Source organism: Leishmania donovani, chromosome 36 (assembly GCF_000227135.1).
Source record: "Leishmania donovani BPK282A1 complete genome, chromosome 36".
In the NCBI taxonomy this organism is placed as follows: Eukaryota; Euglenozoa; class Kinetoplastea; order Trypanosomatida; family Trypanosomatidae; genus Leishmania; species Leishmania donovani.
The window spans coordinates 1,680,197-1,706,784 of record NC_018263.1 but is presented as its reverse complement, the minus strand read 5'-3'; the positions used below and the strand labels follow the sequence as shown (position 1 = coordinate 1,706,784).

Genomic DNA, 26,588 nt, shown 5'->3' with positions numbered 1-26,588 from the left:
CGATGAGACAGCGTGTGACGAGATGGGCATTCACCAGTGTCGTTTGGCGACCTATAGCAGAGGCAGAAGAGAGCGTTGTTTTCTTCGCTGTTCTTCATTCTTCCTCGCCGAGGCCACCTGCACCCTCGCTGTGGCACAGACAGGGATGATGCACGTCGCCAGGACAACTTTTTAGGCATCCTTTGCCGATGGCATCCGCGAGCCAACGACGCAGGTGCGGGCTCTGTGCGCACAGGTGCCTCGACGCCCCCGCCTTTCATTTTTTTCACCCACGGAAGTGTCACTGTATGGCGAAACAACAGTACAGAACAGGCATATGACGAAAGAAAAAAAAAAAAACAGAGTTGCGTGAGAAGACAGCCGCGAGGCTGTCATGAGACGTGTGGACAATGATTGACGAGGAAAAGCAAGCAAGACGATGGCAGCAACGCACAGGAGAGGGAAAGGGTGGGAAGTGGGGGGAGGGGTCAACGGAGACCACCACAGCAATCCTTTCACAGAAGGAAAGGAAACCCACACAACGACGTAAGCAGCCGATGCCGCACAAAGCTGAGCTGGCGAAGAAAAAAAAAAGAACCGAATAAACGGCACACACACAAACACGCACGCAAACACATCTGCACACGAGTATGCAGGCGCATAGATCCCTAAGTCGCTGCCTTCGCGGTCTGCACACGTGGGAGGCAGCCAACGCGGCCAAAGAGCAAAGTAAGTGTACCACTCTAAACAGACACACACAAGCATACATTTACTCCACCACGCAGGCGCTGTCTCCTCCCCCTGTCATCGTCATCTGCTACGTGCCGTGCCAGCCTTCTCTGTGCAAAGGCTTCACGAGTAGCTCTGGTTAGATTCTATGCGATGGACACGGTAGGGGCAACTATGTCAAACAGCAACTTTTGGCGGAAGGAGTTCAGCTTCATGCCGTCTTCGAGACGCGCTGACTCCGGTGGGGACTTGCGACCCTTGCGCGACGAGGCTCGCGAGCCAGCGCCGTTCTGACGGCGGCTAATCGGCGTGCCGGACCGCTTTCCCACAGATGATTGCAGTCGCTCCCACTCTCCTGCGCCCTCGTTCGTGGAGTAGTCATCGTGCTGCTCGGCCGCACCCCTGATCTTGCTCGCCTTCTTTGCGCTGTGCTTCTTAGAGGGTGTGAAAGAGTCCCTTGTTTGGCCAGAGAAAGAGTCCGAAGTGTTGCCAAATTCCTTCTGCAGAGCCCAAGCCGCCGCCTTCTCGTGGCTAGCCTGCTGCAGCTGCGACTCCCGTGGCGCGTATGATGCGGAAGGTGCCCAGCGAGCCGGCTGCGGTTGCTGAGAGCGGGTGCCAGCCTGGTTTTTGGCTAGATTTCGGTTGCGCGGTTCAACCGCGGCGCCGCCGGCAGCCATGTCCTCGTCGCAGCTTGCATTCTGCCCGGCCCACTGCCGCCTACGCCATTCCTCGAGGGCGCGCAGAGTCGCCTCGCGATGGTGGCGCCGCTCCTCCTCCGTGGGTGGAACGTATTTGAAACGGTCTGGTATCCTCCTTGCCACATCTGGCACGTACTCGGTCGTCATGTTGCTCGACATAGAAGACATGCACGCGAGGCGCTGGGCAGAGGAGGAGTAGTTGTACATGTTTTGCAGTGCCTCAGCGTAGCGAATGTGCGGAGCGTCGAGGGCGGCGCGCGGCACACCACCACGCAGGTACTCTTCCTCCATCGCCCGCGGCAGCGGAGAGTTCTGCCGAGTGCGAGACGACGCGGAAGACACCCGCCGCGATTCATCTCTGGGACGCGCAGATGGCCGCCTGTGTGCTGAGGCGTTATGCCTCGCCTCCGCCGAGCGCGGCGACGCGCTCTGACTCTGCCTTGTATCATAACCCTGTGAAATGGATGTGTTAGAGTGAGTGCGCACCACCCTGTACTGCGCCTCCAGGGCACTGATGCGGCTTTGGCGGTACTCCTGCACGACGGAGGTGACGTGCGCGTACGGGTCGTTGTACTTCGATGGGATCCGCGGGGTGGAGCTGCGGCTGCTGCGGCCAGGGCGGATCGGCTCGCGTGAGCTGACGGCTCCGGTTGGGTTTCGAGTCACGACACCGTGCGATATGTTGCGCGTCAGCTGAGACTGGTGCTGCTGCGGTTGCTGCTCGCGAGGGGTGTCACGGACGGCGCGGCGCTGCTGTGGTTGGCTAAACTGCAATGGCTCGTCAATCGGCCCGCACGCTGTGATCGCCCTCAAGACCCGGTGACCAGAGTTACTCTGCGCCGACACTTCGCGGGGCCCAGCCAGCGACCCTCTCTCCTCACTGCGCGAAGAAAGCTGCTGCACGACGCCGTCTTGCGCCGTTACTCCCGCGTATGCCAGTTCCGCGTTCGTGGGGACCGCCCGGGAGCTACGAGGCGTCTGACGTGCCGAGCTGGTGTACGAGTCACTGTCGGGCCGGTAGGTCATTAGCCTCGGGTGCAAGTTGATCTCCGGCACTGCAGCGCCGTTGCTGCTCACCGCACTCATAGCGTCGTAGCTGCTCATCGTAACGCTACCTAAGAAACAGCGTCAAGTAAAACTACCGCAATGGCGACCACCCGAGCGGGAAGGGAGGAGGGGGGGTGAAGCTCCGCGCTTCGTGCGAGCTAAACAAAATGAAAACGGCCCTCTTTGTGCGCTCCTCCTCACGATAGCTCGAAAGCCGATTCAGAAAGCGCTACGAGGAGAAGAGCCACTCGCTGGCAGTTGCCAATCGTCACTGTCTCTATGCGATCGACCCTCTTCTCCGTGTTAGCCTTTCCGGCCAGTAAGAAAAAAGGGCGCCACGGACGGATCTGGCACAAGCGGAGGCGCACGCAAAGATAAAATGCTGCGCAAAAAAAAAAAAACATGTGACACGCTTATGTTGTGATGGCCAGTGAGAAGCTTGCTCCCCCCTTTCCGTGGTCGGCGCCAGATATGTAGTCTGATGACGGCGCGTAGAAGCGGTATCCTTGCGGACTTTGCAACTCAACGTACACATCAGCGCGAGGATATATGGATGAGATGCGTGTACGATTACGAGCATGTGGTGACAGCCGGGTTGGGGCCCGTAAGCATGGTGGGCGCAGAGGCACAATCGCGGGACGAGAGAGAGAGATCAGCACAGCACCGTCCACGTACGAACAAGACGGAAAAGCAAAGGATGAGTGGTCCTTGGCGACTGCAGAGGTCTGCGTGAGGTGCAGGGCGCATGCCATCCTCGCACATAACGCATCCTACACCTGTGCTCCGGCAGTGCACCGGCTCTGTCACCTTAAGGAGTAAACAGCAAACGCGGTGCTAGCGCTCTCCAAAGATGCGTGAGAAGGTGCGGAAAAAAAAAAACACGGAGTCCAGCGGAGAAGCTGAAAGCAGGGTCATCTGCGTGTTCGTGGCACATGTGGCACAGCGCGCGATACACACGCGCGCACACACAAGCATGCGCACATGCTAAAGTGCTGCATGCAAGCTTTTTCTTCTTTTCTCGCTGGAGACAACTATGAGTGATATCATCAAAATGGTGAAGCACATCAACGCACCACGCAAACCATGTAGAGCCTCACCATACGCACCCACACGCACACACAGACAGGATTCAGGGAGAGGGGCACATGCCAACCCAGTAAGGGAGGGGGCAGGCACAGAGGTACGATGTACATGACAGACTTCACTTGTGCAGCACCCCAGGAGACAAAGAACAAGCGAGTGGAAAAGAGAAAAAGGGCCTTCTAACGAAAAAAAAGCACAAGTATGCACACAGATATATACAGAGAAAGAGTCTGTGTGTGTGTGTGTGCCCAACAGCAACAAAATACACTACCACTGCTAGGCTTGACGACGCATGGAGTCGTGAAGGACGCCTCCGTCACATCATGCATCGATGGAGGAAGAAGGGTGAGGAGAGGAATGGGGGGCGGAAAAGTGGATGGACGAAACAACAGGCCTCGACCAGCACGTTGAATTGTGTCACTGTTATTCTCTCCTACCTTCTCCTCCCGCTAACCAAACACCATCATCAAACTGTACCCCACACACTGCCTCCCTGTGCGAAACAACCCGCTGGTGTGGAAGAGGCCTGTACCCCTTCTGGACGAATCGAGACGGAGTGCGTGCGGTGGGGAGAGGACAGCAAGGAGAACACAAACGTCAGCGACGGCACACCCCGAAAAAAAAAAAAAATAAATAAATAAAGGAATGCCCAGACCGACACACATGCCCGAAAGGTAGCGGCGCCACGGCAAAACAAAGACGGCTGTCGGAGCAAACCAAGAGTGAGGAGACGGCGGCGCAATAAAGCGCCTCACGTCAAGGAACACCAAAAAAGACAACTCACGCAACGGAAGGAAAGCGAAAACGCGCACCGAGTGGAATCGAGCGGGACGAAAAAAAGATGGTGTTCATTGGAAACGCAATCGACGAGGGACGAGCGAGAGCACGTGATTTAAACACACACACACGCACATGTACACATATATATATATATATACGTTCATATACACCAGGTGGCCCGTGCAAGACCGCGCGCATGTGAGAGAAACGGGCAGAAAGAGAGAATGCAGCAAACATGAGACAGCTTGAGCGGGACAAAGAGAAGAGAGAAAGCCAACGGTGCACCCGTCACGACAGCGGACCCTCAAGAGAGACGCGGTTCACTCAGCATGGGTAGTTCGTCACAGCGCGTCCACAGAAGGCGAACGCCAAAGGGGAAGAGACAACTTCGGCATCAAAGCAAGCACTCTGGCAGGTGCTCTGAGCACTAGAAGCGGTGCACCGCCTCCGCTGACGCCGTCCCTGCATCGAGTCTCCCGTTCACGCTGCTGCCCTTCCTCCTATCCGCCCATGCGCTGCGGCCTGGGGAGTTGCCGCGTGAGTGGACAGAGGGGCTCGCACCGCGGCTGGAGTAAACGTCGATGTGGTCGTCGGTATGGTCATCGCCGACTTTGCTGCCCTGCTTCCATGGCGCGAGAGCCGCCTCCCGCTCACGGCGCAACGCGTCGGCGCGCTGCCGCACGAGCTCCCACTCTTCGGGGACTAAAGGGAGCGAGGGCACCGGACCGACGTATTCTGTCTCGGGACCAAATCGCTTGATCAGCGTCTGCATCCACTGGGGCAGGGACACCGGCCAGCACCCGGACACCACGTCTCGCTCGTACAAATCGTAGTGGAATGACACCAGGTCCCGCGCGTTGTGCGACCGCAAGTATGCGCTGATGCGCCGCTCATAGTAGTGCACATAGCCCGGCACCACCTTCGACATGTTGTTGTGGCCGCCCAGCCGCAGTGACTCAGGAACGTGCTCAAAGGCCGGCAGTGTTAGCCGCAGCGTGACGTGGCCAACGATGCAGCGTTGGTTAACCGCAGGGGAACAACGGGCATGGTAGGACAGCTTGGCTGGAATAACTGGTGCGACGATCGGCACACGGAGCGTGTCGCCGATCGTGTACAGCGGCCTCGTCAAGAGCGCGCGCAGGGACAGGCGAACGACACCGATTTCGCCTCTATACGGGGCGCTCCACTTGTACGCCACCGACGCGGCGGTCGAAGACCGAGACGTGCTGCCGGCCTGCCGGTTGCTGCCACTCGCATTCGCCAGCCCGACCTGGTGGCGGGGCGGCGTCCGCTCCGAGCCGGCGATGCTGTGCCGGAAAGATTGCCCTGGAGAGCCCACGTAGCTGTGAATGTTGTTCGCGCCTCCGAGGTAGCGCTTGCCGTCCTCTTCGCGATAGCTGCTGTACTGATCCTCAGGGATATTGTGGTAGTGGTTAGAGTGCGATGAGACGGTGGATCCGCCGTTGCGGTGTGGGTGCGACTGCCGCTGCCCTTGCTGCATAATGCGCATCTTCGACGGACGCCTCATGTGCTCCTCCTCCGGCTGCGTGGTGCTCCGGAGTCGGCCGCGGTTCTGGGGGAACCTTATGTAGCTGTGAAGATTGTTCTCGCCGCCCGCGTAGTAGGGGTCCGCCGTGGCATCGGAGTCGCTATCGGCCGCGTCATAGTGATAGGCGCCCTTACTACCCTCACCGAATGCGCCGCCACTAGCAAGGCCCCCAGCCGGGACCAGCACCGCGCCTGATGCGCCCTCGTTGCCGTGAACGCCAATCAGGCGCAACTCGAGGGCTGGCGCCCCCTTGGCATACGCTGCGGATCTCGAAGTGGCACCATTGCGGCCGCTAATGGCGCCGTCAAGCTTTGCGGGGATATCGAGGCGGATCTGGGTGTAGAGCTGTCGCTGATGCAGCGCGTCATTCGCAAACCCCGTCCGCTTGCGCGATTCTTGACGCTCGCTACCGTAGACCGCCTCCACCGCGACCCCGCCCTGCGCCTCTTGCGTCTTGCCCGTCTCTGTCGCAAGATCCACGGATTCGATGTTCACGTAGACAGTGCACAAGATCGGCCTCGTCGACAATTCTGCGCGGAGCTCGTCGTGCGCACTTTTCAACGACGTGCACTGCGCAATCATGGGCTGTACCTTTGGCAACTCGCTCGGCCTCATCTTGGCAATCAGCGAAGTCACGTCCTCTGTGACCGCCTCCTGCGCCGATACGCCCTTCCGCCCCGACTCGTCGCCCAGCTTGTACTCTGTGACGGTGGTCTCCGGAAAGGCATTAGACTGCAGCTCCAGACCCAGCATGCCGACAGGCGAGGCGGCAGCGGCGCCGTGGCGTGCCAGTGACGCGCCCGGCAATCGCTGCTGCCGAGCGGCCGCGGTGCCGTTTGAGTTTGGCATGCGATTTCCCTTCAACTTTACAACGTTGTCCCGGCTGTCAGATGTGCATGACGCCGAGCAGCGTCGGCTTTCGCCACCGCTGCCAGACGCCGACGCCTTCGCCGGCTGGAAGAAGGGCACCCACAGCACGTTCTTCTCTCCTCTCACGAGGTTCACCAAGGCTACCTCGGCCTCGCCGAGCACCGCCGTCTTTCGAAGCGTACGGTGCTGAGCGATCTTGAAGGTCATGACAGCCTGCGGGGCATCTTTCAGCCGGACCGTCGCCTCGTTGTTGTCTTCGATATCTATGGTAACCACAGTCGACCCTCTCACATCTCCGGTGCGAAGAATCGGCTCGTTATTGAGGTACACCTTCACGTAGAAATCCACGGCAGGTTTAAATGCCTTGACGCCGAGGATCTTGACAGTCATCGGCGCCACCGCCACGTCGCCGCCGTGCTGCTTTGCCTCATCCTCGACGACGCGCTCGGCCTTACCGGGCGGCGCCGTGTCAAGCATGTACGGCACGCGGTGCAGCTTCTCTGGTGAGCTGCGCTGCATAATGGCCTCCAGTCGCTGCATGTGCACACTAGAGGCGAAACTGGTGTTTTCCGCCGCAGCGACTGCCAACGCGCCAGTGAGTCCGAAGTCCTCTGCCAACAGCTCCACCGTCAGCTCGCCCTGCACGTGGGCAGCGCGCTTCGTCGCCGCGGAGACGAGATGAAGCGTGCGCAAGACTAGGCATTGACGAGGAAGGGTGGCGACGCCGAAGCACACCCGGCTCATCTCCCGCTCCCCGTCATCACCCTCCGCGACGATCATAACTTCGACAGCGTCGTGAGCAAGATCGTACACCTGCACTCTAAAGGAGTCTTTAAACGTCACGACGCCGTTGCGGACGGTGGCAAGTTCTGTACGTACGGTCGTCGGCCCGGCAGTAATGCGCGCGTAGCACCGCGGCGGCAGCCCGCCGTCGGCGATTATGTTGCGTGCCTCTCGTACGCTCACCTGAAGCCGCCTCGGCTTCTGTTCGGGACCGACGGTGCGAGCCCACTTCTGCATATACACCTCTTCGTTGTCAATGCTGCCCACAATGGCGTCAAGGCGGTGCAGATCGTCACGAAGATAACACCACAAGTGCGCCAGCACGCGTTCGCGCAGCCGAGCCTCCTGCTTGGCGGACATTTGGTATGGACTGCTGTACTTCTCGGTCTGAAGTGTGAGCGTCACCTGTCCCCCGTTCGAGGCATCGCCAGTTTCGGCAGCGCGCACGAGCATCAGCGTCACTTCCTTCGCCTTCCCGGCCTGCACGTTCGTCAGCCCAGCGACGGCCTCCCCAAGCTTGCGGCCGTTGCCGAGCACGGTCACGCTCAGAGCGTCCACCGCCGGATTAGCGAGGGCAAGGTTGAATTCCTGATTGACGGTGGCGCAGCGGCGGTACGGCACCGTCTTGGACCGCCGCTCCACGCGGCCGTCCCCGACCACCACGTAGATATCGGAGGCCCGAGTCGGACCCCCAGCTTCGTCCGTCAAGCCTTCGACGCGCTGCACCGTCACGCGCACCGGCACGGGTTCGACTGTGCGGGCCCGGTAGGACGCGCGTAACTGAGACAGCGCCTCGGGGCCTTTGTTCACATACGCAGACGTCATCCAGTCCAGTCGGTGCAGCTCCTGCGGAGCGTACCGGGTCAGTGTGTCGTGGATGGCAGCAGAGCACGCCGCCTCCTCCTCCTCTGTCGCCACATCGTCGTAGCCGAAGTCGGCAGAGTAGATGCTCACCAGCACCTCGCCCTGTTCGTACGCCTGCGAGGTTCCAGGGTGTCGCACCAGCGGCACCCACACCTTCCGCTCCACCTGCCACGCTAAGTTGTGCAGCGCCAGCACGCACTCTGCCACCTTCTTGTCCCGTCGCATGCGGCTCCCGCGCGAGGTGTTCACTGAGCTGGCCGCCACCAGCGTGCACACCAGCGCGTCGTGCTCCGGGTCGACCGACGAGAACATGAACTCGTCGTAGAAGACGGGGTTGTAGCTGCCCTTGTCTGCAATGTCAGAGTGGCCGCGTTCCTCCACGGTGTGCACGGCAAAGTAGACCGCAGGTGGAGGACGGCATGACGCCTTCAGATCGGCAAAAACGCCTCGACACTCGTGCAGACGAATCCGAAAGTGGTACGGCTCCGCTGCAGCGGCTGCGGCAGCAGAGTTCGTCTCCGTCTCTTCCACATCGACGTTGTCATGCGCGTGCACGTCTGCAGGGAAGCTTCGACGGCCGTGGCGGCCACCGCGCCACGCTGGAGGAGCCTCCGTATGCCCTACACCGTGATCATACGCGTAGCGCCCACCACTTCGGCGACGGCGTGTCGGCGTTTTGTAGTCCTCCAGCGTCGAAATATCGGCCGGGGCCTTCACTATGCGGGAGGAGCGTGATGGATGAGCACCAGCGGCGTGCCTGCGCGTCGCAAAGTTCGACGTCGCGTTGTCGCTGCAGGTGGGGCGGCCGCGATTGGCTGCGCTGCCGTAGCGGCTGCCAGGGTCAACGGCGAGAGCACCGAACTGCGGCCTCCGCCGTGCATTGTCGCCCGTCATTTCGGGGGCGCTCTGATTCGTCCGTGGAGCGCGGTCATTGCCGTAATACGCCAATCGAGGGTATTCCTGCCGAGCAGCTCCACTGCAACTTTGTGTGCGTCTATCACTGCCTTTCAGCACGTGTTCCTGGTGCGGCGGCGAGCGCTCTACAGCCGCGTGTACATGATTCGCTGTAACGATATAGGTTGTCACCTCCTCCCTGGTTTCGACCGCCTCGTAGCAGGGCTTGCCCTTTTCCTGCCTAGTGCGGCGCATGGAGCGCGTGGGGGATCTTGAAGCCAGATCTGCTGCAGCAGTTCCAGTTCGCCGCGACTGTGACGATGTGCTGCAGCGAGTGCTTGGCATCTGATCAAAGAAGGACGTGGCAGGAGCGAATACAGGTAAAAAGAAAGTGTGTCCTCAGTCTCAAATCGGGGTCCGTTCTTCTGTGCGGAGTTGTGTCTTCTTTGAGAGGGAGAGTGGGGAGGGAAATCGCAAATGCGGCTGACGATGAGAGAGGCGAGGGTGAACGACAAAGAAGACATGAAAGAAAATATATTTGAACAACAAAAACAAAAGAAGGATGATAATGGCGCGAGAGTGTGTCGTGTCCACCTACAAAACGGTGCGTGCGGATCGGGGGTGTGCGCGTAGACTTGTTTGGGTGTGTATGTACAGGCAGAGCGGAAGTGCTACAGAGAAAAGCTGAGCAAAAATGAGAGGACTGAAACGGTTAAAGACACACACACACACAGAAAACAAAAAGCAAGGCGGCGAGGGAAAAGCCGAGCATAAACAAAGATAAAATAATAATAATATTACAATCCAACAATGAAAACAAATGGGTGAGAGGGAGGTGATAGTCTGAGGTCCTTGTATGTATGCATCAAAAGGAAAAAGGCGACTGATAAAGGGCAAACACCTAAGAATGTCACGCACTCTTGAAGGAACAAGATGCGACGAAAACGCAGCAAACGAAAAAAACAGCGACGAAAAAAGAAGAGGAGGTGAAGCAAGAGCAGCGATGGTGCAGCAACTGCAACTGCGGATGTCGATCCCAGGACGCCTTTCTTTCGCGCGTTCGTTTATTGTTTCCGGTCACGGTTTGACGTGTCTGCCCCGCTCCGAGATGAGGTTCTTCTCTCTACCTTAGTGGAAGGCTGTGTTTCAGGTGAAATTTCTGCTCTAATGCCGACGTGCATCATCACGGCGCGCGCGTTTTCAGGGGATGCGATGAGCGCACGTGAAAGAGGCGGAGAGAGTAGGACGAATATTATGAGCGACGCAAAGAGAAGAACAGAGTGATGAACGCGTTGTTGTACGTAGCCATGGTGTTACATGCATGTGAGCATGTGTAGGTTCAAGTGTGCGGGTGTGCGTGCGTTCGTCGTTTTTTTTTGTCATGTTTATGTACATGGTTCACGCACACGCGAAATAACATGGTATGGATTGTACACAATTCAGAGCAACGCGCGACGACACATTATCGTCGGGCGCATCCCAGAAGAGAAAGATGGAATGAGAAGGAGAAAAGCGTAGTTAGAGGTGAGACTTGAGGAGATGCATTTTCTCGCGGGGGTAGGGGTAGAGCGCGTTCAGTAGCCACATGGCCAGAAACAGAGAAAGGGAAAAGACAGCAGCTATGCGCGTGGAAAGGCGCGCAGACCCCATCTTCTGCGCCACCGCACACATCGAGCAAAGACATGGTGGGTGCTCAAATGCGTGTGGCAACGGTCCCCCTTCCCTCTCCTCTGTGCTCAGTCACGTGGCTCTCTATTCGCAGTCGTCTTTTCGTTTTCTTGGATGAATATGAGTCGGGTAGCACGCCACTACTATGCACAAGGCCGGCACAATGGATCACTTGCACTTGGGTGACGGCCACGGCGGGCGCTCACATTCTTTGACACGTGGAAGCAGGCATGGTTGCAGGCAGGCAGGCCGTTGGCTGGGTAGAAATATCAGCGACGGCCGCCGGCAGAATAATCGACACGAGTAGGAAAACATAAGCAAAGTCATAAACGTCTGAGTCTTCGGACGCGAAAGCACTCAAGGCAAGAAAAGGAGAAGCAGCAGGCGAATACAAGAAAGACACGCACACACGCACGCAGCAAAAATAAAGCACAGAGAACCTCTCAACGCCTACGCGCAAACGCACATGAGTGCACACGACAAAATGTCCAGAAGAGCTTTGGGTGCGCGTGTATGTATTTGTACCCATGCCTCCGTGGTGTTCACAACCGCTAGCAGAAGATGTTTAATCGGTCCGTTTTTCTCCATCCAAGAGCTCCAGTACACTCTAACCTACGGCTCGCCACAGGCTCCATTAGCGTAGTGCGAAGAAACCCTAGGCACCCGTTGCGGTAATGCGCCGACTCCGTCATCTCAGCACGGCCTCTGCCCCCACCTCCACGCTTCCCCCTCCCTTTCGAGGGCCGTGGCCTGGTGTGTCCCCTTTGGGGCGGCTCAGCCTCTCCCTGCACCACCAGCAGGGCAGTGTGAGGGCCGCGTGGGATACGCTCGAGCCACGCTGGCGCCCTGCCTACCGTATGGATGGCACAGGCGTGTGCACAGTCGCAGGCCGCTCTGATGCCACGCCGTCCAGGGCCTGGCCGCCGGCATCCATAGCGATACATAGCTCTGATCACCCCCTGCGTTGCGGGCACGTGACCCTGTTGCCCGCCAGAAGCGGCTCGGCACTTGGCAGAGGGCTATATAACGGGGGATCCGGCTTGGCTTCCCTCCACGCAGTATTGCGGGGTCGCTGGATTATGAGCTACCACGCGCTGAGAGGTGTGCCCACACCCCTCTCGTCATCAGGGCTTTGACGGAAGCGACGGGGGAAAAGGCGAAGCGGTCCTCTTCGAGGCGAACAGCAAGAGAAAGAGGGAAGTCGAGGAGTGACCCTGCAAAAGAGGAGCTGGCAATGTCGCCGAAGGGCAGGCAATGCCTCGACAGGAGAAGCAAGTCACCGGCGTGCCGATTGATTGCGGAGAAAGAGGACTCTGGCGGGCGACGGGCAAGCAAAGACGAAAGAAGAGCCCGGAGAGGCTGAGTGAGCGCAGGAGTGATCACCAAAGAGGCCACAGCAGAAACACACACACACACATAAAAGAAAAAAAAAACAGAACAGCAGCGACAGCACCAAAAGGGCGAAACGCCAGGCGGGTGTTCCTCCACGCTCACACCACCAAAAGGGTGGCAGCATGGGCGAAAGGAGGAATCAGGCACGCCGAATAACAACGCCGAGACAACGTAAAACACCACCCACCCCCCGCCTACTCTCTCCGTCCTTGTGCGCAGCTCTGAGAATACACAACGTTCATCAGAGAGAGGTAAGAAGCAAAGGAGAAAGAAGATGAAAAGAAGATCGCAAAGAAAAGGTTCAGGCAGTATCGTTGAGGCACACATGCGGACACACACACACACATACATAGATGCACACGAAAACATGCATACACCAACGCATGCAGGCATAAAGCAGTCATGTGTAGCGCGACATCGGCACCGCAGCAGCGACTCAAAGGAGGCATGGGAAGAACGCCCAAGAACAACTGTGCGGCCAAGGGCAGGGATAGAGAGAGAGAGACATGCACTGCTTCGCCATCAGCGCTTCGTGCCCATACAACGTCACAAGAAAGGCTCGCAGGCCGAGTACGTCCCTTATCTCCCGTATCCCCTCCCACCGCACCACACCACTCCACTGCTGTCATCCTTCGACATTTGGGTACCCTTCTCATCTTGCCGGCTGCCGCTCAGCGTTGGGCATTAGCTCATATGGGCCTGACTCCTTATTTTCGCTCTTTTCCATTGCCGCTATCCTGCTCTGTTGCGCGCCATCGCGACTCTTCAGCGCAGGGGGCGGCTCGAAACTGTCCAGTTCCGGTCCCCAGCGGACAACCAGCTCGGACAAGCAAGCTGGTAGGCCGGTCTCCCAGCATTTGCAGGAAACGTACGACTCGTACAGGCGTGAGTGGATGTCCACCAGCGAGTTGGCGTCGTAGTGGCTCAGCAGGCGACAAATGCGATCTGTGTAGTAGCGGACGTAGGCGCGGTCAAAGCCCTCCACAACGCTCGAGGCGAACCTCACGGAAGCGCCATAGCTCTCGAACGCAGGCGGCATGAGACTGAACGTGACGGTGCCGGCCAGGCTTGCATGCACGCGATTCGCAGCGTGGCTCACCGATACAAGCGGCACCTGCACCTTTTCAGACATGTCAAAGACGGCAGGCGTGAGCAAGGCTCGCAGCGACACCACAGTGCGACCAACTTCCACCGATTTTGCCTTGGAGGCGCGGTCGCAGACGCACAGCGTCAAGATGGCGGCAGGTCCAGTGGCGCTGATGTCGATGCGCAGCAGCGGGAAGTCTAGGTTGGAGATGCCCTCCTTGGACATACCGTATGGGTAAACCTGCGACGAACCAAGCTGCCGCCGCACCGCTTCAGAGGTGAAGTGCCCGACAGACGCCGTCACAACGCACGAGTGCCGCACCGTCACGGAGTGCAGGTCGACGGAATGGATCGCCACGTACACCGTCGCCACCACGCTGGGCGCGAGCTGCAGCCTCAACGCGCGATGCAGTCGACGGATGTCCGGGGCATGACACAAGATGAGATCCAACCGCCGCAAATCCTTCGGCATGTAGGTGGACACCAGCGACGCAACGTCGTCCATGAGCGGTTCAAAGACGGCAGGAGAGAGGTGCTGCCACTGCAGCGCCGGCAGATGGATCGGCGGCAGTGTTATGCTGAGACGACAGATGCCCAAGTACTGCGAGTTCACGTCGTAGAGACGCAGGCGCTTCTCTACGGTCTTTCCGGCGGGGCAGCGCAAGACACAGAAATCGGCGTGGCAGAGGGCCTCGGAGCCGAGTAGCTTTCGAAATCCGAGCTTCAGCGTGTACTGCTTGTCGTAGTCAGCGGCCACGTTGTCAATCGTGAAGGTGGCCGTGCTCGCCTCCAAGGCAACCAGTTGCTCAGCGGGGATAGGCTTCGTCTTGAACAGCGTCTTGTCGTGTTCCGAAACGCGAATGTAAATTTGGGCATCGCGCATGTTCAGCCCAGCAAACCCGACGATGGTGACGGAGGCCGAGGTGCTACCGCGGACCGTGGGCGGCACCGTCCCGCCTTGCTCCCCGAGGCTGTCATTGAGGAAGGTGGAGATCATGCGCGATGCGCTCGGCGGCGGCGTCTTGCGCTCGGTGACTAGCGGCTCCTTCAAAGCGTCGTGGTCGCTCGGTGCGCTGCTGCGCGGACCCGAAACTGTGTTGGCAGCCCCCATTCGAGTCGGCGAGGAGAAGAGGCACATCGTCTGCGCCAAGGCCGAGTGCCCATCGAGGCCGTACGCTAGCGTCGATTGCGTCCGTAAGTGCATCCCGCCATCGCGGCCAAAGTCGACTGGGAAGGAGGAAACCTTCAGGATGCCGGAAACACCCGCCGCCTTTGTGCCAGCGTTACTGACAAGCGCCAGCTCCATACTGTTCTCCTCCGCTCGCCGCAACGCACGCAGCTCCAGCTGCGTGCGGCCAAGCTCCACCTGCTTCGATGGGTAATATCGCATCAGAATCAGCTCCACCTTTTCCTGCTGCGGGAGGCCGATGATAAGGTCAAAGCTCTCGCCGAATACGCACTCGCTATGGCCCTCCACAATCGAGCTCTGAAACTCCTGCAGCCCGGCGCGGACAATGCAGAAGACGTGCAGCGGTGTGTTGTCATTCTTGAAAACAAGGTTGCGGCAGCGGTCCACCCTGAAGCGAAGGCGGTAATTGCCCGGTTCTGGGCCGTACTTCTCTACCATACGGCTCAGGTATGCCGCCACATTCAGAGTTGTTGCGTACTTGACGTCCACCATCGCCAGCTCCGTCGGGATGTAGTAGTAGAAAAACCGGGTCAGGCGCGAGTGCAGCGCCAGCTCCTCCTCTGTCGGGGCCGGGGCGGAGCTGCCGTAGTTGCTGCAAAAGACGGAGATGCGGATGAACCCCACCGCCTCGGCATGCGAGGAGCGTGAATCCATTACCAGCATCAGCGTGCGCTCCTTCGCCACGCCGCGGTGGAGATCCGCCAAGGATACGTAGCACTCGCCGGCACCCGTTTTACCATTCAGCACGACGCTCAGCCGCACTAGCGTCGTCATCGGCTCGGGAACGGTGAAGCGCAGCGAGTCTTGACCCTCCGGCACGACAAAGCTGCCCTGAGCACCGGTGATCGGCCTTGTCTTGGCTCGCGTTTGGCCATCCACCTTCGCCTTCACGACGCAGCTACCCTCGGCGAGAAAGCCACCGCAGTAGAGGTTTGACACGCCGAGCACCGTCACCTCCAAGTCGGCGACGCGCGTGCCCGTGTCGTCGGCACCGGCGTCGTTACCGCTATCGCGGAACCAGCCACCGAGCAGGATGCTCTCAAGCTGCGAGAACTCTCCGACGTACCACTCCAAGCGGTGGAGCTGCCGCCGCGCGTGCAGGGTGAGGTACTCGCGGATCTGCTCCCGTAGCCGGTTCTCGGCTTCCACGGAAGGTAGATAGTTTATGCCGAAGTTGATAGCACCGAGCGAGAGGTACACGAAGCCGCACTCCATCGCGGCTGGCTCAAAAGGATGGATGACAAGCGACGTCCACCGTGTGCGCATCGTGCCGCGCTGCACGTTGCGCATCGACAGCGTGCAGTGGCCCAGCTTCCTCAACCCGTAAGGCGTGTCAGTGAGAACGGTGACAGTGAGATAGTCGATTTGGGGGTCTTCAACGGTGAACAGAAAGGTTTCGTTGAACCGCGGCTCTGTGGTGCAGAATTGCACCCGCGACCGGTGGGACTCGGAAATGGTAGAGAGTAGCACGTACGGGTTCGGCATGTTGTGTCCAGGCTTAAAGAGGTTTGTGCAGCTTAGTAGGCGCACGCTTAGTTGCATGCGCGCCGCCTTGCCACTCTCCGCCCCACCCTCGCCGTTGACGGAGGAGCAGGGCCCAGTCAGCGTATCCCTTTCGTGGGTCGGCGGTCGGTACGTCATTTCCAGCGAGGCGGGCAGGTCCGCATCCGTCTCGGAATACCCCGCGGAATGCAGCTCACTGACCTCGGCGGTGCAGAACTCCTCGACAGTGCTGATGCCGAGATCCATCAGGTTCATGGTCGGCAGGCGACTGGTAACGGAGCGGCCAGACTTGAAGAGGCTCGCGTCCTGCCCTGCCATGATGAGTGTCGTGCTTTCGCTCATGCTTTGCTCGAAGCGGTCTGACTCATCGCCGGCACTGTTACCCATGCTAAGCGTCCGCGTTGAGTACGCCATGAGGGGGGTCTGCAGGAGGTACCTCTTGAAGGTGTTCCACCGATGTGCAAACCCAGAGCTGGCGTTCGCGTTGGTGCTCCAGGTGGAGTTCAGGAAGTCGGCTCCGCTGGTCCCTGATGGCGCTAAACTCGTGAGTCGGCTCTCGCTTCTTCCCTTCGCCAAGCTAGGCCTACGTGCACTACGCTCACGGTGCTGCTCCTTGATGAGGCGAGCCCGGGTGCGGTCCACCAGGTTTAGGTCGACCACGGTGTACTTGAACCCGATCGTGCCCACCTCCCGCACCTTGCCGCTCTTCTTCTCGGAGAGGAGCGGCAGCCAATCGTTGTACTGCCTCGACGGCTGCACGTTGGCCAGCGGGATCACCGCACGGCCAACCTCCTCGTCCCTGCCGATGTCAGCCTGATCCATCACCACGAGAGTGATCGCCATACCCTCCGGCCGATCGTAATAGAACTCGCAGAACTCGAAGTAGTCAGGCTCCTCGTTCGCCCTCGCCGTCTTTGTCTGATAGGCATCGATGCCGACACGCACCACCACGTAAGGGTTGATGCCGCCAAAGCCAGAGCGCAGTTGACGGCATCCGACGACGGTGAAGTAGAGAGCATAGGTGGGGTCCTCGTCGCCGTACTCGACAGCCAGCTGCGCCATGAAGGATTCTATGTCGAATACCGTTGCGACCGCCAGGTTCACACGGTGCAGGCTCTCAGGGATGCGGCGGTACACGTAGCGGCGCAGTCGCCCGGTGAAGGCGTCCTCCAGCTTCATGTCCACCTCGTAGTTGTGCCCCACCTCGTCGCTGTAGAGGCTCACGCGCACGATGCCGCTGAAATACGCATCTCGCGTCCCAGCTGCGCCAACCAGGTACAGGTCGCGCTTGTTCATGACACTGCGCTGCGTATTCAGGCAGCTGAAGTCGACGCGGCCGTATACGAGGTTATCGTCTCGCGCATTCACCACCTCGATCCGAATCAGGTCGGTCTCTCGCACGACGTCAAAGACGTAATTCTCGCGAACATTGGTAGGCGCGAACTGGCGCACCGCAAACGTCTTGGTGCGCACGCCGCAGGAGCCCATCGTGAGAAGGACGCGAACGTCCTGGCCGCTGAGATCCCTGTCGGCTGTCTCGCGCAGTGAGATGAGGGACTCCACGGCGACCAGCATGCGTACCGTGCCCGGTTCACGGCCGTACTGGATTACCAGATCCTTCATGTAGGTGTCGTGATCACGTAGGCGGGCCCGCGCCAGCACATCCACCATGGGCAGCTGGAGGGGGTCGTACCGCTTAAAGAAGCGGCCGAGTCGGTCGTAGAAATCGTCGACGCTCTCCGCCATGTCAGGCGGAGTGAGGCTGAAGTTGACGGGGCGCACGAGGAGATGCACCACGCCGTTCACCGCCACTCGCGTCACGCTCTCCGCCATACACAGAAACATGTTTCGGCGCGAGACGTACCCGTTCGAGAGAGGCGCCGCACTGACGTTGCAGCGGCCAATCTCGTACGTCTTGGACCCGCTGCGGCCCATCAATATGACCGTGACGTAGAAGCGATGTGGATTCACAACGTCCATGGCAACGGTGTTCGCCTCCGACCAAACGACGGTGTTCTGCAGCGTGACCATGTTCGTCTCAAACTCTTCCGACTCGCTGCGGAAGATGACGAAGACATCGTCGGACCCGATAAGCGACTGATTCCAGGTCTCCTTGTTGATGTTTGTGCAACCTTCAACCCGTAGCACGACGCGGAAGTCGCCCGGCTCGCTCGCGTGGTACTCAGCGCAAAGTCGGTTCATCATTCCCTCGAAGGTTTCTCGCTCATCAGGGAGGTCTGCCGTCAGCTCTGCTCGGCCACCGAGGCACACGCTGCGCGTTCGGAGAGCGGCGACAAAGGGGGGTGAACCGTTGCTGCTGGGCGGGCTCCTCTTGTGGTCGAGCTGCAGGACGCGGTTCGGACAGTTATTCGACGGATTCCACATCAGTGAGTCAACTTGGTCGTGCGAGCTCATTAGCAGGGTTGATGCGCCACCGGTTGGCGATGTGACGCTGTCGGCACCGGGGCGCAGCGGTGTGGTGGTGCCCGAAGTCGCTGATGTGGCGCTCGATCGGTCCTGTTTATGAATCCGCGACGCTGGCGCACTGCTGGCCGCCAGCGCCACGGTACCTGTGCCGTTGCTGTTACTGTAGCGGCGCCTGCTGTTGTTGTGTGGGCCCACCTCCGTGGTGTCGCGCACGTGCGCCATCATCACATCCAGCATGGCCACCTTCGGCGGATCGTAGCACATCAGAAAGCGACGCAAACGTCGCACATACGCGGTCTCGAGTGGCTCGTTGAGGCTCAACTCCGAAGGGGGCTCGCCGAGAGAGTCGGACTCGAGAGAGATTGTAATCGTACCGGCGATTCCTGTCGGAAGGGCCTGCTGCAGAAACGAGGGACCAACGTCGCTCGCCATCGTCGCTGGGGACGCGCCGGCCGCGATCGCGTTCGCGGCGACGCTGGCAGCAGTCGCACATCCGTTGCTCCCTGCCGTGGCCGTGGCAGACGAGGGTGGAAGTGGGGTGGCGAGGTAGTACTTGCGGCGCTTCCGTTCGTGGTGCACCAAACGCTCAATCGAGATGTAACACCGCCCTAGCAACACCGGCAACCGCGCCTTGAACGATGACGATGTACCGCTGCTGATGCCGCTGGAGCCACCACCACCTGTGGGGCCGGCCGTGGAGGCGCCGACGCCTTCGCCTTCGTCCATCCTGACGCCGTTGAGTTCCCGCACCAAGCCCCTCTTTGCTGCCAAGACGCCGATGCCGGGCAACACCAAGCCGGACGGCTCCTGGACATCGTGGACGGACACCTCAATCACGGCTAGCCGGTGCGTGTTGCCCACAACGAAGGAGACACGAAACTCTGGGTCAAACGTGTTTTTCTTGATATTTGTCTGGAACCGATAAGTGCCGTCCACAACAATGGTGACACGCGGATTGACGGCGCAGTTACCGCTGCTCACCGGACGGTAGAGTTCGCATTTATGAACCTTGACGGTTAGCTTGCCCATGGCTGAGTCCAGCTGAGCTGACCGCCGCAACGAAAATATGCCCGAGCAAGAGTATGGTAATGATGACCAGCTCTCTCTCCCTTTCTGGTTTGCCTTTTTGATATTCTGCTTCGTGGTGCAGCAAAATATCACTATATGTGTCGTGTGTGTGTGTGTGTGTGTGTCGATGTAGGCGTGTGCCCTGTGGAGTGAAGGTGCGCGCGCTCCGTAACAGCACAAGTCTTGAGATGATGTGCGAGCAGCACGCCAAAGAAAGAGAAACGAAGAAGAGCGTCACGGCCGTTAAACAGAGAAGGGGAAGGGAGGGGATGGGGCAAGGAAGAGTGCGACGAGAAGGCCACACAAAAAGGCTCGCGCTGGCCTCGCAAAAATACCGTGAATCAAAGGCACAGAAAAGAAAAAAGAGAGGCAGCGGCGACCACAGACATACAGCGAGAGAGAGGCAGATGAAGTAGTGGAGCGCATGAGAAAGAGTGGCCAAACTGTCATCAAGGAGTGGAACGCTAACGACTGAAGAGGGAGAGGGAGACGCAGACGCGCCACGTTCGTGAGTGCGAGACGGTGCGCTCTTCGACAAGCTCTGCGGAATTACAGAGCTTTTATTGGTTACGTGTATGTGTGTTGTACATGAAGAAGTAACGTCCGGGCGCAAGTGAATCCCGCGGCGAGGCCTCAGGGGCGGTGGGCAACGAAGAAGCTGAAAAAAAGGGAAACAACGAAAGGAGTAATGGTGGCGGCTCCGTTCACTTTTAAAAAGTTTCACAGGCGTTTGTGTGGAAGCACGCTTCGCTTACTGTGTGGGTGATGGGTAATGTTTGCTGGTGCGTGTGCGCACCTTCATAGGACGATGTGTAACCTGCCGTGGCACGAAAGGGCTGGTGTTCGTTTTCTTTTCCCGTTTTTTTTTGTGTATATGTGTTTCCATACGTGTCGAGAGGCAATGCGAGTGCGTCAGCAAATCAGCACAGAGCATGCATCGACATCAGCAGAACTATAAAGAGAGAAAGAGAAGGGCAAAGTCGAGCAAGCAGAAAAAAGAGGCACGAATAAAGGGAGTGGTTGCAGGTTGTCATGGTGTACTGCACATGCGGAACAGAGTGAGGAAAAGGAGCCCCAACTTCGCTGTCTGACAGCAACTGCGCACGCCGTATCACGGTGCAGCACGGTGGCCCTGGTGCAGTAAAAAAAAAAAGAACCAGCGTCACAACGGCAGGATGCTCAGAAGTGAGAAGAGGGCGAGGGATGAGTAGTGTCATTGATCGTTACCAGGCACAATGTAGATGCGTCCAGTGTTGTTTGGCGTTTCTTCGTTTTCTTTACGTCGACTGCTTAGACGTAGTACCGCGTCATGGAGACATTCGCAAAAGAAAAGGAGAACGGTAAGAGATGGGCCGGCGTAAGAACAAGCGAGTTTGCTCGATGCGCACAGTGAAGCTGTGAGAAGATAGGAGTGATGAGCAAGCCGTCTCCGCTCCCGATTCCGTTCCCTGCATTCGTGCATGCACGCACGCACCCCACACACGTGCGCACTTTACTATTCAAGCCACTCAGCCCCCATCCTCTTTTTGTGCGACTTGGAACAACTCAGGCAAAGGAATTAGCGTAGTAGCGCAGAGTCTCCATCTCAGAGACCAGCACGTCTTGCACGAGCTGGCGGCGCACCACATCGCGGGAGGAGTCACCAAAGACACCGCACGCTGCATCGTGCTGCAACTGCGCCGCAACAATCCGGATGTGCAAAAAGTCCCGCACCGCAGCGGACATCTGAGCGGACTCCGGTGGCTCCCAGTCGGCGGTGACGCGGTGATAGACCTCGTCGTACACGCTCTTGGAGGCGGTGAGGAGATACACTGTGGCAGCCAGCACGCGGCGGTTTTCAGCAATCTCCTCCTCGTGCGCCGCCGGCGTACTCCAGCGAAAGGTGGATGCCGGCTCAGCAGCCTCCTCCGCCTCCCACGTCGCGTATGGCCGCACAAGGTAAAGCCCCTCGTCGTACAAGATACCCAGGCGCTGCAGCCGCTCGACTCGCCGCTCCATCTCCTTACGACGCGCCTCGACATCCGCCGCAGAGTCGCCGCCAAAAAAAGCCGGTTTCCATGCCATTGCCCCTGCTCCCACCGCCAATGCAGCGCCATCGGTGCAACGCTGCAGGTACGCGGTAATCGCCGACGAGTCCACGGTGCACCCAGGAGTCTCCCTCGCGGCCTTCCAGTATTGCAGTAACGTCGCCACCGTAGCAAGCGACGCGGCCGAGCAACGCACTAGGTCGTTTCGCAGCACCGCTTTGGTCACAAACTGAAACTCGACGGCAAAACGTGCAGCGCCGATGCGGCCGTAGCAGCCGTACACCTGCTCGCCCTTCTGCACCGCGCGAGTGGTGACGACGGTAAAGGCGGTGGCGTGTTTGCGGCCACCGCCGCGGACTTCGAAGGCGGTGTTGGCGGCAAAGGAATGGTTTAAGATGTCGAGGCCGGGCAGAAGGTAGGGGCCTTCTCGCCCCGGAAGATCCTCGCGGTGAAAGTTGCGGGAGAACACCTGCGAGAGCGCCTCGGAAAAGAGGCCGAAGGAGGCTTTGTCGGCGGGCCATACGTCCGGTAAGGCCGCCATGATAGCCTGAGCAGTAGCCCACCGCTGCATCACACGCAGCTCGCCGAGTGCCTGCGCCACGCCAGTGACACCAGCCAACCCCAACGTTGCCGAGGCAACGACGGTGGTGTCCTCGACTGTGCGAGGTGCCTCCAAATTAGCACCCGTCCAGCCCCCCATCACACTCTCCGTGCCTAGCACAGCCGCTTGAGCGGAGGATAGGTCGAAGAAGTGATGCGCCATGCGTGGGCAGACCTCCAGCCACGGCCGCCACGGCGAGTTTTCTCGGCCTAGCTCCGCCATGAGCACCAGGGCATCAAAAAGCGCTGCGTCCTCCATGGCAGTCGGACTCGCGTGCAGGGCGGCCACACAGGGCGAGGTGGGCACTTCCTTCATGTATGGGGATACCCCGGAGGTCTCGGGACAGCTAATCACCACCGTGCCGGCGTGAAGCGGGCGGGCGGCAAACACGCCCATGCCCATCGTCTTGGTTGGGACCAGAAACGCTACATCCGGATGAAGAAAGATGTTGTGCTTCTTGGCATACTTGGCGAACGCTTGTGGCGACGGGTTCATGCCGAGGAAGAAGCTGGAGCCGACTGCGGACGACTCGGCCGTCGCAGACATTCTCGGCGTTGGCGTGCGGCTGAAAACGAGGCGAGAGAGGGAGATTAGATTGATGAATGATGTGGATAAGCGCACCCCTTCGCTCGGAAAAGCACTGGTGTACGCCCCCACCCCCACCCTCCTATGGAGAGAGGATGGGCGGTGGCTCACGGTGGTGCTGCACGTGAACGCGTGGCACCCGCGGTAGGATAGGCTGCATGCATCTCCTTGGTCTTGCGCCAGAGCCGTTTTCCGAGCCCAGGAGTGAGAACCGCCGACGGGGCTCTTCGACATCATCGAACGCCAACAGAGCCACACGCGCCAGCTACATGGCACACGCCCGACGGCGGGGGCGCTCTACCGCGTGGACAAGACAAGGCGTCGGGGGCACCAGGGGGAAGGGTCGCGGTCTCGCGTGGAGAAAGGCAGACATCGGTCGTCCATGGCACACCAAGATTAATAGGGAGGCTGAGGGTAAGAGGGTGGGTAAAGGGCGGAGATCTGGTCTCGCTATCTGTCGCCGTCCACGTCTGCGCGCGCGCGGCCTTCTGCCCGCGCACTTGTCTCCTCCTCCTCCTCCCTCCGCACCTGCACATATAGAAACACACCAAACGCAAACGCAGGCTTACAGGCCTAGGCCACTCGACAAACCGTGTCAGCAGCGACAGAGCCGCGCTGCGGCCGCGTCCCTCACCCCCATATCGCGGCCACCTCTGCCCTCATCGTCTGGGGATCCCTCGCCTGGCGTCGCTAGTCGGCGGGAAACATGAACATGAGGGAAGCCGGGTGGCCGGCGTGGACGCCGGTGTTCTCCGATTCAACACTCAGTGTGCCGCCGACGTGTCCCATGTAGCAGCTCCCCGCTAGATTGATCATGAGGGAGTCGGCGTTGAGGTGGGCTGGAGAGTGCATCGGCACCGTCTCGGCGTCGACGTGAATGCGGCGGCAGCTATCCTTGTACTCGGATACTTCTAAATCCCATGTTTTCGGCTGCTGCTTCGGCGATGCCAGCAGATACAGGCGGCGGCACACATCGAAGAAGCGCACCGACGTGGAGCGCGGCGAATGACTGTCGTGCGCCCTCTCTGCGTCGTCGCTGACGTTCACCGCACCAGAGCAGAGGCACGACCACAGCGGCTTCGCAAACACAACATCCGACGCTGGGTCCACAGCGGCGAGGTACAGGGCAGCGTGGGTGGCCTCTCTGTCGGCCAAAATGCGCGGCCATTCGCACAGCGCGTACACAAAGTTCACATCGTACGCCCCACTAGGCGCGATGTTGGTCGTTCGGCTGCCCGCCTCTGGAGAGACCGCTGACGGCGTGGCGTGCAGCTTGCCATTCACAAACGTCAGGTCCTTCTCATTCACAACGCGGACCGGGTACTCGACGAGCTCGCACAAATTCTGCAGGGTCCAGACAAGCTCCCGCAGCAAGCCGTCCATCGGTTGGTCATCGCTCATGACAATCGTGAAGCTAGTGCGAGGGCCGTAGACGGCCTCAACGACCTTGAGGTAGCCCGCAAAGTCCATGCGGTACTGCGTGGAGATGAAGGGGCGCATGGATGGTGTCATGAGCGCGATCGTCCCCGTCAGCTCCTGCTGCACCTTATTGAGCTGCGACAGCTCTGTCATGACGCGCGCGTTGCCGAAGTTCACTTTTGCCACGTGCCACGCCTCATCATGAGGGTTCTTGACTGGGAACTCCTCGGCAGTAGCTGGGTAGCTCACGGCGAGGGGCTCTTCGGCGACGGGGGTACTGGCGTTGGCTGTTGTCCGCGGCACCGTCCCAACGGCCGGCGCTGCCCATGTCCCTGAACGCTTGCGTGCTGCGCGAAACGCCTCCAGGGCGGCCGAGTCTGTCTCGATGTTCGGGTAGAAGCTGACGACCGCTGCCATGTGTGTCTCCCCTTTCGCGAAGTCCCGCTCCATGGCCATCATCCACTCGATTGGGATGTCAAAGTAAGTTGCCACAGCCTGACGCAGCCTATCGGGGGTCGTCTCGGTGGCATTGACGACATCTTTCTCGGCGAGCACCTTGAAGAGTGCGTCCACCTCGCGACATGCCTCCGCGCTTGCACCCGCACCCTCCGGCAGTGTGGCGTTCAGCGGATTCGTGGGTAACGCGCGAAAGGAAGGGCCGAGGCGGCCGCGACGGAAAAGAAGATGAAGTGTAAACCGCAGCACGCGTGCGGCGGCGCTTGTCGCGCCTACCAACGTTTCGGCGGTGCCGTTTCGCATGCCGTACGCATGCCTCACACACCCGCTGGGGATGTCGAAGCCGTTGTGCAGGTGGTAGTGTGTGAGGAAAGGATGGTCGTCTTGGTCGAATGGGGTCGAGCGCACCTTGATCGCGCAGGGAAGCGGCGTGAACGGCGCGTGAATCTGCTCGCGGGTCGGCGCATCAGGGTACGACAGCCAACCCGCGGCACTCGGCATCGAGCCCGGTTCCCTGATGTGCCATGTCTTGGTCGCCTCGTCGAACGTGAGCATGGCGTACCGTTCGACGCACCGCTCACCGTCGAGGTACGACTCATTCGGCGAGGTGAAAGGGCCGAAGTAGTGGTTCTGCTCTGCGATGCCGACGCGGTTATCGTCAACGAAGGATATGACACCAACGTGACCCCATGGAGTTAGTTCTGGGTGGTAAGGGTAGACGATGATGTCACCCGGCGCCGGCTTCTGCGTTGCTGTGCCGTCGTTGTGGTGGCGATGGAGAGTGTACTGCGCCCCCGTCTCCACGTGTGTGATGTGATCCATCGCGTAGATCTCGCTGGCTCTGCCACAGTTCGCAAAGACGCAGCCGGTCGTCAGCAGCAGAAAGCGGCGCGCGTACTCAACGCATTGGTAGCGAAACCCGGTGTAGATTGACGTGTCTACGTAGTTGTTCTCGCCGCTGAAGTAGCCGTCATCGCGGTTAGAGCACGCCACAACACCCCGAAAGCTGCCTTGATGCTCACCATATGGTAGCGGCGAGACCTCTGACGCGACATTGACAGTCATGACGCTAGTCAGTTTCTCCGCTTATCACCGCAAACAAAACTAAAAATGCACGGGAGCCCGTATGTTACGCTAAGATGCCTTTTCTTCGTTTTGCCTTTTTGCGTTATTGCTATTTGTTTTTTTTTTGTCCCTCAACCTTCGCAAGTGGCACGCGACGATGGCTGACGTACCCGACGCGATGAGACCCGTGTATGCGTGTTTCGCGGCTTCGAAGGAGATCTACATGAGAAACTGGAAGAGGTCAGAGTGTGCAGCGCGATGCCGACGGAATTCTGCCATGCAACAGCTTGTTTTCTCCTGCTCCTTTGCACGCGGTGTTTCGTCTGAACCGCTGACAATGAGCAATGGGCTTAAAGGCAACGAAAAAAAAATCGCTGCTCTCGCTCGCCGGATCTGAACAGATGGCTATCAAGAGACGCGCATAGAAAGACCAAGAGACCGCGCGACCTATACATGAAGGCGAGGCCGTGGAGAGGATTCGACACCCCACAGCCACCAGTGTGTGCGTACGTGAATGCCCGATAATGCTGAATAATGTCACTGTGGGAGTGTTGGTTGGCAAGATCAAGGTCGGTATGTTAAAGACAGAAGAAGTGCAGATGAGAAGAGCTATCGTTCCCTTTTTCCGACATGTCCCTCCACCGTGAGCAACTCCACACTCAGGCGCATGCACACCCACACTGCTCCTACCGCTCTTGCACTGCGGCTCAATCCTGGGTGTCTGGCACAAGCCACCTGCCGTCGAATCGGGCCATGCGACCAACCGGCTCTCCTTGTCCGCCCTTGCCCCTCCTTCGGGTGCGTGCTGAGAGACCAGCGCCACGCG

The 26,588-nt window shown here is 59.3% G+C and overlaps 5 protein-coding genes across 5 annotated transcripts; all 5 read right to left on the bottom strand.

Annotated features, from left to right (window-relative positions):
- Positions 1–854: 854 nt before the first annotated feature.
- LDBPK_364550 (hypothetical protein, unknown function) lies at positions 855–2,510 on the bottom strand (the record flags this gene model as incomplete). The annotated part of the gene is made up of 1 exon (XM_003865521.1): positions 855–2,510. The coding sequence occupies one exon, from the start codon at positions 2,508–2,510 to the stop codon at positions 855–857; it is 1,656 nt and encodes a 551-aa protein (XP_003865569.1).
- Positions 2,511–4,743: 2,233 nt separating this feature from the next.
- LDBPK_364540 (hypothetical protein, conserved) lies at positions 4,744–9,621 on the bottom strand (the record flags this gene model as incomplete). Its single annotated transcript, XM_003865520.1, has 1 exon — positions 4,744–9,621. One exon carries the CDS (start codon positions 9,619–9,621, stop codon positions 4,744–4,746), a length of 4,878 nt encoding a protein of 1,625 aa, XP_003865568.1.
- A 3,367-nt stretch (positions 9,622–12,988) lies between these two features.
- On the bottom strand, positions 12,989–19,570 carry LDBPK_364530 (hypothetical protein, conserved; the record flags this gene model as incomplete). Its single annotated transcript, XM_003865519.1, has 1 exon — positions 12,989–19,570. The coding sequence occupies one exon, from the start codon at positions 19,568–19,570 to the stop codon at positions 12,989–12,991; it is 6,582 nt and encodes a 2,193-aa protein (XP_003865567.1).
- A 1,584-nt stretch (positions 19,571–21,154) lies between these two features.
- On the bottom strand, positions 21,155–22,783 carry LDBPK_364520 (hypothetical protein, conserved; the record flags this gene model as incomplete). Its single annotated transcript, XM_003865518.1, has 1 exon — positions 21,155–22,783. One exon carries the CDS (start codon positions 22,781–22,783, stop codon positions 21,155–21,157), a length of 1,629 nt encoding a protein of 542 aa, XP_003865566.1.
- Positions 22,784–23,512: 729 nt separating this feature from the next.
- LDBPK_364510 (trypanothione synthetase-like protein) lies at positions 23,513–25,762 on the bottom strand (the record flags this gene model as incomplete). Its single annotated transcript, XM_003865517.1, has 1 exon — positions 23,513–25,762. One exon carries the CDS (start codon positions 25,760–25,762, stop codon positions 23,513–23,515), a length of 2,250 nt encoding a protein of 749 aa, XP_003865565.1.
- Positions 25,763–26,588: the final 826 nt, after the last annotated feature.